The 12,643-nt window shown below is 38.3% G+C and overlaps 1 protein-coding gene across 2 annotated transcripts in view; it reads left to right on the forward strand.

The window, feature by feature from the left end:
- Nucleotides 1–12,643, forward strand: part of NAA15 (N-alpha-acetyltransferase 15, NatA auxiliary subunit) — an 89,582-nt gene that overhangs the window by 34,178 nt on the left and 42,761 nt on the right. For both annotated transcript variants that reach the window (XM_055275932.2, XM_055275933.2), the window contains exons 2-6: nucleotides 739–823; nucleotides 1,896–2,000; nucleotides 5,941–6,098; nucleotides 7,874–8,008; nucleotides 9,224–9,377. In XM_055275932.2, the coding sequence (XP_055131907.1) occupies nucleotides 739–823; nucleotides 1,896–2,000; nucleotides 5,941–6,098; nucleotides 7,874–8,008; nucleotides 9,224–9,377 (637 nt within the window). The remainder of the gene's footprint in view (nucleotides 1–738; nucleotides 824–1,895; nucleotides 2,001–5,940; nucleotides 6,099–7,873; nucleotides 8,009–9,223; nucleotides 9,378–12,643) is intronic.

The raw sequence follows: 12,643 nt of genomic DNA on the forward strand, positions 1-12,643 counted from the left end.
TTTTTTTTTTTTATTTTCAGGCTTTGAGATTTCACTATGGTATGTTACAGTCTGGGTATTTTTTCCATGTATTTTGCATGGACTTTTTTTGGCCCTTTCAGCTTGAAAGCTTCAGTAAAAAGAAAATATTCTTCAGTAAAAAGAAAATGTTCTTTAGAAAACTAGCTGGGCATAGTGGCTCATGCTTGTTATCCCAGCCCCTGGGGAGGCCGAGGCGGGAGGATTGCATGAGTGAGTCCTGAGATTGCTTGAGAATCTTGGAGTTTGAGACCAGCCTAAGCAACATAGTGAGTCCCTGTCTCTACAAAAAATAAAAATATTAGCCAGGTATGGTGGCGTATGCCTGTAGTCCCAGCTACTTGGGAGGCTGAGATAGAAGTATTCCTTGGGCCCGGGTGGATAAGGTCGCCGTGAGCTATGATCACGCCACTGCGCCCTGCCTGGGTGACAGAGTGAGTCTCAGTCTTAAAAAAAAAAAATAAAAGAAATTCTATACCATTTATTTTTCTGTTCTCTTTCTGCATCACTCAGTTGTTGGACTTTACTAATCTATATTTTGTTCCTTTGTCTTTCTTTTACTTCCTGTATTTGAACCTTTTGTATTTTTTATTGGCATTTTACCGAGATTTAGAAGCATATGGAAATAACATTCTGTTGTATTTAAGAGTAATTTAGCGTTGAATTTAAAGTTGTTTGCATTCCTTGCTAAACTTAAATTTTTCTTTTTTGTTTTGACAGAGGTGTTATGAACATAAACAGTATAGAAATGGATTGAAATTCTGTAAACAAATACTTTCCAATCCCAAATTTGCAGAGCATGGAGGTAAGTGCAAGTAGATAAAGCTTTACTACATACCTGTCTGGCCTCTCTTACTGGACTGTATTCTTCCCAGCGGCCTTAACTGTTTTCCAGAGAGAACAGACCCTCTCATCTTTGACTTCTGTGAGAAAGTGAAATTTAATACTGAATTTTGAATTTAATATCAAGAAAATGATAACACATTCTACTTGAGTTCTGATTTATTCTTAGTTTGAATATTATCTCTGTAGGAAAAGAGAAATAATAGGGTAGAATACTAAAATTTACTTTAGAACTTTGGTTGAGCTGTATAAATTGTATGCTTTATAATCTTATTCAGAAAGTGACCATTTGCTCCTTTGCTCATAAACTATCATATTTTTCATTTATGTTTTTCAGTTTCTCAAGACCGAGTCATGTTTAAGACATGATTTGTATATTGTAATGTTCTGAATCTTCCTTTAGGCTTTATAGGATACATATAAAATTAGAATTTAGTTTTCCTCTTTTCTGAAAACTTAATATTTCTTTTAACTCTCTTTTAATCTTTTGGTTGCTAATGATAGATTTCTGATGTCTTTTTCTTGTATATTTAATAGTAATCTCAAAGAATCATTTTAAAATAAATTTAAGAAAATAAAAAATGTAGGAAATTTGTGTGTATTTTTTTAATCACTGATGAATTTAACCCGTATATAACCTATGTTCACAGAAATAAAGTATGTTTTCAAGATAAAGTTTTTATATTTTAATGAAGTAGATATGTAAGGTTATCCCTTGGAATTCCCCTGAAGAATGAATTACTAGATTATCTTTCTAGTCAAATAGCATGCATTTTGTATCTTTTATCTTAAAAAAAAAAAAAAGAAGAGTCTCTTTCCAATAATAGAGTCTGGAAATCTGTGTTTACTTGGATTGCCAATTTTAAAAATGTTTTAAATCTGCAAGAAAGTGGAAAGTATCTTAGTAATCTCCTTGACATTTTTAATTCTTAAGGCAGTGTAGCATTTGTTTCTGAGATTATGTTTTGTTGTTATTTGTTTTTAATGTTTAATTTTTTTTAAATGTTCCTTTTCTTCTTTGTTTTTGAAAATAGAAACCCTGGCTATGAAAGGATTAACATTGAACTGTTTGGGGAAAAAGGAAGAAGCTTATGAATTGGTTCGTAGAGGTTTGAGAAATGACTTGAAGAGTCATGTGTGTATCCTTTTTGAGATATATTTAAGGTTTGAGTGGGGTGTTTTGAGCTAAGGCAGCAGTTTGAGAGTCAAAGTTTTAGATCTCTCTTATTGTGCAATTACAGAGGAAATTATTCTTTTTTAAATAGGGTAACAGCAACTGCCTTCATTCAGGGAACATTTTTATATACCTAACCATGTTTTAACATTCTCTTATTTCACAGATAAATGGAACTTGCCTTTAAAAATGTCTGTGAAAGCTTTTCTCACTCTTAAAAAGGGGGCATTGCTGTGGTCTGAATATTTGTGTGGCACTCCCCTACCCCATTTGTTGAAAACTAATCACCAGTGTGATAGTGGTAGGTGGTGGGTCTCAAAAAGAAAAAGGATATAAAATAAGGAATATTAGAGCGGCATTATAATACCCTGGTTTAGAGCACAAGCTTTTGGAGTATAGGCTTAGAATGTGCCTCACTTAGGTTCAAAACCCATTTCAGCTTCTTTCTGTGTGATCTTAGGGCTCAGTTTCTTCATGTGTAAAATGGGGATAATCATACCCACCTAACTGTGTTGTTGTAAAGATTTAATGATGAGATATATAACATAGCCCCTGATAATGCTAAGTACCATATTGGATAAATATTTTATTAAGGGAGAGTAAGAGCAAATAGAAATATCTGAGGGAGGATAGAGAAAAAATTGTGGGTTGCTATTTTTAAGATAGACTTTAGCAAATATTTCTATACCAACTTTGTGGGCTGACACAATTTTAAGTGCTGAAATAATTAGCAATTTTTCAGATGTTTACCAGGCCCTTGGCTTAGTACAGACAAAGAAAAGATAACAGATTTTGCCCTCAAAGAACTAACAGTCTGGTGAAGGAAGATACTGATTAGAAACATTTACAAAACATTTAGGAGTATTACATAAGATGTTATGGTTTATTCAAGTAATTGTCACTAATCCAGTAAGGCGGAAGTATGTGAATTGAGAGTGACTAGAGGACTAGAAAGATAAGCAAAGGCTTAACTATTAAGACTGTCGTAGATAGTTGTCTTTCCATCATTTTTAATGATTGTATAGTGTTCTGCCAATGTTTTTATTATGATTTATTTGAGTTCTTCTTGATGGACATAATTTTCTTTAATTTTTGACAATGTTAAACTCCTTGAGGATAGGATTTTTAGGAGGTGAAGATGAGAGTCAGTTATGTGGCTGTTGTAATATTTAAGAGAGGTAAAGTCCTGAAATACAGGGTATTAGTGATAGAAATGGGAGGGAGTGGAAAGATAGGTAATGGGAGCTAGATTTTAATGGGTAGTGTTTCCTAGTTTATAAAACCATGATCCATACAGCTGAGAGGATTTGATCCAGTTGTACTTTGTCATTTATATTACGGAAATCAAGATTATTTTTCAAATAAAATTTGTAATATTTTGACTTGCTTTAAAAATGTGTAATATTAAATATGTGTTTTTAGTTCATGCATGCCATCCTAAACATTCTGGGGTTTTTTGTTTGTTTGTGCTTTTTTTTTTAGATGGAGTTTTGATCTTGTCACCCAGGCTGGAGTGCAATGGCATGATCTCAGCTCACTGCAACCTCCGCCTCCCTGCTTCAAGTGATTCTCCTGCCTCAGCCTCCCAAGTAGCTGGCATTACAGGTGCACACCACCAAGCCTGGCTAATTTTTGTATTTTTAGTAGAGACAGGGTTTCATCATGTTGGCCAGGCTGGTGTCAAACTCCTGACCTCAAGCCATCCACCCATCTTGGCCTTCCAAAGTGCTGGGATTACAGGTGTGAGCCACCACGCTCGGTCAACATTCTGTATTTTATTGACTCTGTTGAGGACCTCTGGCCTAAAAGTTGTTAGATCGAAGGTTGTTGTTTGTTTGTTTTTGAGATGGAGTTTCACTCTGTCACCTAGGCTGGAGTGCAGTGGTGTGATCTTGGCTCAGTGCAGCCTCCACCTCCCGGGTTCAGGTAATACTCCTGTCTCAGCCTCCCGAGTAGCTGGGAATACAGGTGCATGCCACCATGCCTGGGTGTTTTTTGTATTTTTAGTATAGACGAGATTTTGCAGTGTTGGCCAGCCAGGCTGGTCTCGAACACCTGACTTGAAGTGATCCACCTACCACTGCCTCCCAAAGTGCTGGGATTACAGGTGTGAGCCACTGCACCTGGCCAGATTGAAGTTTGAGCTTGATCTCAGAAAGAAACATTTTAAGTTTCTGGAAAGGGAAGTGGACTTCCTTATTTCTTTTGAGTGTGTTTTAGAAAGATGATTTTGGGCCAGCCACAGTGACTAATCCCCGTAATCCCAGCACTTTGGGAGGCTGAGGCGGGGATCACTTGAGGCTAGCAGTTCAAGACTAGCCTGGGCATCATAGACCTCGTCTCTATAGAAAATAAAAAATTAACTGCATGTGGTGGTGGCATGTGCCTGTGGTCCTAGCTGCTCTGGAGGCTGGGGTAGAAGGATTGTTTGAGCCCAGGAGTTTGAGGCTACAGTGAGCTATGAGCATGCCACTGCAGTCCAGCCTAGGTGATAGAGCGAGACCAAAAACACAATAATTAGGAGGTGGGCGGATCACGAGATCAGGAGATCGAGACCATCCTGGCCAACATGGTGAAACCATGTCTCTACTAAAAATAAGAAAATTATAGCTGGGCGTGGTGGCAGACGCTTGTAATCCCAGCTGCTTGGGAGGCTGAGGCAGGAGAATTGCTTGAACCTGGGAGGCAGAGGTTGCAGTGAGCTGAGATCATGCCACTGCACTCCAGCCTGGTAACAGAGCGAGACTCCATCTCAAAAACAAACAAACAAAAAACAACAACAACAACAAAAACACAACAAAACCCAATTACTTTGGTAGGAGAATAAAAGAAGACAGACTGAAGATAGGTGGGTTGGGTAGCTGGTACAGTAATCAAGACCTAAAGTGAAAAAGGGCTGTATTTGGGAAGTGGACTATTCTCCTCCTTGATAGCAGTTTTTACAACCTACTTTAATTTTGCTTATTTATCTGTCCTTTACTAGACTTTAAGATCTTTTAATATAGGAGGGTATTTTGATGACCTACATCTTAGTTATTAAGAAGTTTTAGGCTGGGTGCGGGGGCTCATGCCTGTAATCCCTGCACTTTGGGAGGCCAAGGCAGGTGTATTGCTTGAGCTCAGGAGTTTGAGACCATCTTGGGCAACATGGCGAGATCCCATCTCTACCAAAAATAGAGAAAAAAGCTGGCATGCTGGTGTGTGCCTGTAGTCGCAGCTACTCAGGAGGCTGAGGTGGGAGTATCACTTGAGTGCAGGGAGTGGAGGTTGCAGTGAGCAAAGACCACACCACGACACTCCAGACTGGGTGACAGAGCAAGACCTGTCTCAAAAAAAGGAAAAGAAGTTTTAATAATTACGGTTAAATGAATGAATGTTTTTATTTTATATGTGGCTGAGTTTTAGAAACTTTGTATTACACTAAGGGTTGTCCTAAGGATCTCGTTAGTTCAAGAAAATAAAATCTTCATGACTTTACATAACTAGATTCCATGAAGGCCCATTCTTTCTTTTTCCTTTTACTATTAATAATATAGTAACTGTTTACATATATATATATTGACTTTGTGCCAGCCAGTGAGCACTTTATGTTATCCCATTTAGTTGTCAGTAGTATGATTCACTGCATTTACATTTTAGTAATGAGGAAACTTAATGAGACTGATTTGTCCAAGGTTACAGAGCTGATAAGGCAGGCTAGACGTAATTTTCCCTGACTCCAAAAGCTGTGCTCTTTTCCACTGTATTAAACTGCTTTGTATCTTTGAAATCAATCTCCCCTTCCCCTTCCCCTTCTTTTTAAGCTTGTGATTTTATAAATGGTTGTAGTTCTCCAAGTTTCTTGGGAGGTCATTTGGAATAGTAATTTTTGACTTGTAGGTTGTATCCTTAACTAAATTCTTTAGGTTGGCACGTTTATGGCCTTCTTCAGAGGTCAGACAAGAAGTATGATGAAGCCATTAAGTGTTACAGAAATGCACTAAAATGGGATAAAGACAATCTTCAAATCTTAAGGGACCTTTCCTTACTACAGATTCAAATGCGAGATCTTGAGGGTTACAGGGTAAGTAAAATAGAGACCTTTTTTTCATTCTAAGGGGAAAATATGTACAACTTTGGGTACTTTCAGATACAGGAATTTTTTATTTCATTTTGAAGATAAATTTAATTGAATTTTTTTTTCCTCCTACCATAGTGGTTGTGTTTATGATTGGAATAATCAGATCTTTAAAAATAAATTATTTTATGGTGAGGCAGATTTGGCCTACGGTATAGGGTTGACTTAATTCGATAAAAATTAACATCAGGCCGGGTGCAGTGGCTCACGCCTGTAATCCCAGCACTTTGGGAGGCCGAGGTTGGCGAATCACGAGGTCAGGAGATCGAGACAATCCTGCCTAACACAGTGAAACCCCGTCTCTACTAAAAATACAAAAAATTAGCCTGGTGTAGTGGCAGGCGCATGTAGTCTAGCTACTTGGGATGCTGAGGCAGGAGAATGGCATGAACTTGGGAGGCGGAGCTTGCAGTGAGCCGAGATCACGCCACTGCACTCCAGCCTGGGTAACAGGGCGAAACTCCGTCTCAAAAAAAAAAAAGAAGAAAGAAAATCAGTACTCCTCAAATAAACAATGCCTTTGTCTATTATTGACATGTAACTCTAACATTTACTTCCCACATTTTTCTGGAAAGCAAAACAAAAAAAAATTTTTTTTTTTTTCTTGGAGACATTAGAGTCTCACTCTGTTGCCCAGGCTGGAGTGCAGTGGCATGATCTTGGCTCACTGCAGCTTCCACCTCCTGGGTTCAAGCAGTTCTCATGCCTCAGCCTCCTGAGTAGCTGGGGCTACAGGCATGTGCCACCATGCCCAGCTCATTTTTTATGTTCTAGTAGAGATGAGGTTTCACCATGTTGCTCAGGTTGGTCTCAAACTCCTGAGCTCAGGCAGTCCACCCCACCTCATTCTCCCAAAGTGCTAGGATTACGGGCATGAGCCACCGCACCTGGCAAAAACAAATGTTTTGTTTCTTCTTTCTACCTCCGCTGACTCTAATATATTTTTGTAGCTTCAGTTTTGACCCTTAAATTAGTGTTAGATCTATTTAATTCCTCTTTCATGTTCTTTCCTCTTTATATGATAGTACCTGCTGAATTGTTCTCCAAATATATCTTAACTCTGTAGTTGGACACTTAATTTTTAAAAACATTTTTGAATATTTTTCCTTTGCTTTTCTTTCCATCCTGCCTCTTTTCTTGGACTAAGCAGATCAAGAAATAAAGAAGGGTCTTAAGTTTCGTCTTGTTTTAAAAACTTAAATCTGGTCTTAAGTTTTAAAAAAATTCTAAGATTAGCTTGGAGGCTTCATTATGTTCTTAACAAATATTTCTTTGCCTCCATAAAGCTCCACGATATGGATGTTTGAAGTATTTTCTATTATTGTTCCCATCATTGTGTTGTAAAATGCTTAGGGTTGTGGGATAAATTAATATGTGGTTTTTTTTTTTTTTTGAGACGGAGTCTTGCTGTGTTGCCAGGCTGCAGCCTCTACCTCCCGGGTTCAAGTGATTCTCCTGCCTCAGCCTCCCGAGTAGCTGGGACCACAGGCGTGCACCACCATGCCCAGCTAATTTTTGTATTTTTGATAGAGACGGGGTTTCACCATGTTGGCCAGGATGGTCTCGATCTCTTGACCTCATGATTCACCCGCCTTAGCCTACCAAAGTGCTGGGATTACAGGCGTGAGCCACTGCGCCCAGCCTAATATGGAGATCTTTTAAAGGAGCACTTGCTGTTACTGAAAGCCTAAGAAAAAGTGTTTATTTTTTTCCTTTTAAAGGAAACGAGATATCAGTTACTTCAGCTTCGACCTGCGCAGAGAGCATCATGGATTGGTTACGCTATTGCTTACCATTTATTAGAAGATTATGAAATGGCAGCAAAGATTTTAGAAGAATTTAGGAAAACACAACAGGTAATAACTAGAAGCCATTTTACTAAGTCTGATCCTAAGTATAACTAAAAAAAATGTGCATAGTCTGGCTTACTTTTAATTTTGAAATAGTTTCAAACTTACAGAAAAGTTGCAGGAATAGCACAAAGAACTCTACATAGGGGTTCATTCATACTAAACTAATTGTTAATATTTGGTGCATTTACTTTAAAAGTCTGTGTATCTGTCTATTTTAATTTTCTTCCTTAAATGTTTGAGAGTAATTGCAAGACGTCATGCTCCTTTACCCCTAAATGCTTTAGTGTGTATTTTCTAAAAATAATTGTATAGTTGTCAGTTCTCTAGATAGTATTATAGGGACAGATTATAAAAATTAGAAAATTTAACACTTGATAGATTGTTATCTAATCCCCAGCCCATATTCAGAATTTACTAATTGTCCTAGTTATAGCCTTTCTAGTGATTTGATTTCATTACAGGATCCAATTAAGAATCATACCTTACATTTAGTTATCATTTCTCTTCAGCCTCTTTTAATCTGAAACAGTTTTGAAAACTTCCTTTGTATTTTATGACATAGACATTTCTGAAGAAGGCTGTGCTTTTGTAGGATGTCCCTCAATTTGGATTTTTCTGATGGGTCCTCATTGTTAGATAGAGTTTTGTAATTTTGGCAGGAAACCATATAAATGATGTTGGGTCCTTCTCCATTCATTACATCAAGAGGCACATGCTATCAGTTCATTCCATTTGATTACATGGTGAAAGTTGTATTTGCAATTGTAAACTTATTTTTCTCTCTTTGTGTTTAATGTGCAATTTGAGACTGAATAGCCTGTTGCTCATCAAACTTTCACCATCTAGTTTTAGCATTCATTGATTATGATTCTTGCCTGAATCAATATTACTATGATAGTTGCAAAATGGTGATTCTCTTAACTCTTGTCATTCCTTGTAGGTTTATTATTTGGCATTCTACTGCTGAGTAAGCTTTCCCTTCTTCCCCATATTTATTGTGTTTATGGACTTATGGATTATTATTTTATTCAACCTGTTATATCCTAATATTGTCATTATTTACTTAGTTGCTCCATAGATAAATAAGAATTGTTTTAAAATTAGTTTTATCAATCGGATGTTATCCTTTGACTTCTTACATGTTTTTGAGTATTGTGAACAATTTTCTGATACGAAAATAAAATTCTTACTGTCAGTATTCCTTATATCCATATACAGACATCCCCTGATAAGGTGGATTATGAATATAGTGAGCTACTCTTATATCAGAATCAAGTTCTTCGGGAAGCAGGTCTCTATAGAGAAGCTTTGGAACATCTTTGTACCTATGAAAAGCAGATTTGTGATAAACTTGCTGTAGAAGAAACCAAAGGTATTTTTAAAAGAATGTCATTTATTCTAATATTGAAATATGACAGAGCAAGGCTGAAAAATGTAGTTGCTGCTGACAGTTTCATATAATTCAGCTTTTTGATGATAGAAAATCTATTTCTTACTCATGTACTTTTAATAATTTATGATGTGGGAAAATGTACCTTTAAACAGTATTGTAGATAGAGGAGAAAGTTGATTGTGAACAATAAAAAGTAGTTGAATGAAATGACTCATGTAACATTCTTTCTTTAAATAAAGTATCTTTGTATTAAAAATATTATGGAATTTGATCAAAACACAAGAGAGTTTTATAAGACAGAGGATTACGTTTCTTAGAAACAGTTTATTGATAAACTACAGTGTATGTAGTATGTGCCAGATTTATTGCTAATAATATATATTGATGAATCAGTCTTTACTGAAATACATATAGGATATTTCTGAGAGTCTTTATGGTTAATCTGAATGTCTTCGATGACACAGAAAGAATATGAGTTCTGGAAGAAAGGGAGACCAGAGATCTGGGTTCATAATATGTAGATTGTGATAGGAGGGGTAGATCCCACTCAGCAGAGGGCTGAGAAAATCAAGCCTTAACAGTTTTAGAAGTTGAGGGCGTGAGTATAGAAAATAAAAGAAGAATAACAAGTAATGAAAGGACAAGTGATTTTTAAAAAAATTACCTTCTGAAATGCTGCTTTGTCCTTGCTAGTCTAGGGAACTGAAGTTTGCTGGTTTCAAATTCCCTTGGCTCACCTTGAGGTTGAACACAAAAAGTATAATATACATCCATGTGCATAATAGGTATAGCCATTGTTTGCCAGATAAACTTTTGTCGGAGGATAATGGTACTGATAAGAAAAACCGGAAGTCTAAGGCTTCTGGAGGGAGCTCTCTTGTGAACTGCAGATCCAAGACAACCTTCTTTCCTTTGAAGTAGTCATTCTTTAGTACTCTGTTAATCATAAAGGAAGGAAATTTCTGACTTACTGGAAAGATCACAGGTCTGGAAAAAACTTGTCTCATTGGCCACTAAGTAGCTCTATGACCAGGGTCAAGGCTTGGGCCTCAAGTTTCTTTGTGGAAATAAATGACAAATTATTTCATTTGATCCCTTTGATAACTTTATTAATGGGGAAAAATGGCAGATAGGTAAAGTTAGATAAAGGACTCAGAGCTGACCAGTGGATTTTTAGCAATTTAGAAGTCATTGGTGACCTTAACAAAAGCACTTTCTGAGCCTCTGGAAGAAGGATGGTAAAAGCCCAAACATCAAGTCTATTTAAAAGAGACTGAGGCCGGGCGCGGTGGCTCAAGCCTGTAATCTCAGCACTTTGGGAGGCCGAGGCAGGCGGATCATGAGGTCAGGAGATCGAGACCATCCTGGCTAATCCAATGAAACCTCGTCTCTACTAAAAATACAAAAAAATTAGCCGGGCGTGGTGGCGGGCGCCTGTAGTCCCAGCTACAGGCTGGGGCAGGAGAATAGCGTGAACCTGGGAGGCGGAGCTTGCAGTGAGCCGAGATTGCGCCACTGCACTCCAGCCTGGGCGACAGAGCAAGACTCCATCTGAAAAAAAGAGAGAATGGGAGTAGAGGAACTGAAGATAGGAAGCATACATGACTCAGTTGAGGAGTTTTGCTGTAAATGAAACAAATGGGGTGCTGGTAGATGAAATGGGATGCAGGCTCAAAAGAAGTTTTTGTTTGTTTGTTTGTTTTTTCATGGCGTGTATTTGTGCTGACTGGGGAGTGATCCAATAGAGATAGAATATTTGATACAGTAGAGAGGATGTCATGTGGTAGATTGATGTCATGTGAAGGATTAATTTAGGTAAGAACATGAATAGTTCATCCACATCAACAAGTAGTGGTGGTGTATAAGTGGCGGGCAAGTAAATGTGTAGATGTAATGCGTGTTTTGGAGTTTCCTCTAATTGCTTGCGTTTTCTACATGAAATAAGAAATAAGGCTATCAGCTCATTCCACAAAATATGTATTGAATACCTACTTTGAGTTAGGTAATGGGACAGGGTGTATAAAGAGAATAGAAGGGAAGTGAAGGTGGAATCAATCTTTGGAAATTCTGGCAATCTTTAGAAATTCAAGGCAGTGTTGCTGGTAGGGATAGTTGGTGGGAAAAGATAAGATGGTCAAGATCACTCAGGAACTTCTTAAAGTGGATCAATGGGCACAGTTAGGCAAAAAAAAAAAAAATTTTTTTTTTTTAGATGGAGTTTCACTCTTGTTTCCCAGGCTGGAGTGCAGTGGCGCGATCTTGGCTCACCGCAACCTCCGCCTCCCGGGTTCAAGCGATTCTTCCTCAGCCTCCCGAGTAGCTGGGATTATAGGCATGCGTCACCATGCCTGGCTAATTTTGTATTTTCAGTAGACGCGGGGTTTCTCCATATTGGTCAGGCTGGTCTTGATCTTCTGACCTCAGGTGACCCGCCCACCTCAGCCTCCCAAAGTGCTGGGATTACAGGCGTGAGCCACCGTGCCCGGCCTAGGCAAAATTTCTTATTGTTTATTCTTATACCACCAGTTCCTCCTGCTCAGAAAAGGTAGAAGATAGAGGGAAGGGGAAAGAGGATGAGTGTAGTGTAGAGGGGAGTAAAGGTGCAGGTTATTTTTATTTTTTATTTTAGGGGTGAGGTCTTGCTGTGTTGCCTAGGCTGGACTTGAACAAGGCTCAAATGATCCTCCCTGCAAGCCCCACCCCCAGCCTCCCACTACAGGTGCGAACCATCGTACTCAGCTACGGGTTATTTTTAGTGTTTTTGATGAAGTTGACTTTGGTTAGTATAGTGCAGGCTTTGTTAACCTTGGCGCTGTTGACATTTTGGGCCTGAGTTGTTGAGGGTGGAGATCTCTTCTGTGCATTGTAGGATGTTTAGTAGCACTCCTAGCTTATTTAGATGCCAGTAGTACTCAACACCCTTACTGAGACAAGCAAAATGTCTTCAGACATTGCTAAATGTTGGTAAAACTGCCCCTGGTTGAGAACCACTGGTACAGATACTAAGAATATGGGCTTGTAAGGCATAGTGGCTAATGTCTGTAATCCCAGCACTTTGGGAGGCTGAGACCAGAGGATCACTTGAGCCCAGGAATTCGAGACCAGCCTGGACAACATAAGGAAACCTCATCTCTACAAAAAATAAAAATAAAAAATTAGCTGGGTATGTTGGCATACATCTGCAGTCCCAGCTACTCAGGAGGCTGCCGTAGGTGGAAGAATTGCTTACGTCCAAGTGGTTGAGG

The sequence above is a fragment of the Symphalangus syndactylus genome, chromosome 4 (genome assembly GCF_028878055.3).
Source record: "Symphalangus syndactylus isolate Jambi chromosome 4, NHGRI_mSymSyn1-v2.1_pri, whole genome shotgun sequence".
Lineage (NCBI taxonomy): Eukaryota > Metazoa > Chordata > Mammalia > Primates > Hylobatidae > Symphalangus > Symphalangus syndactylus.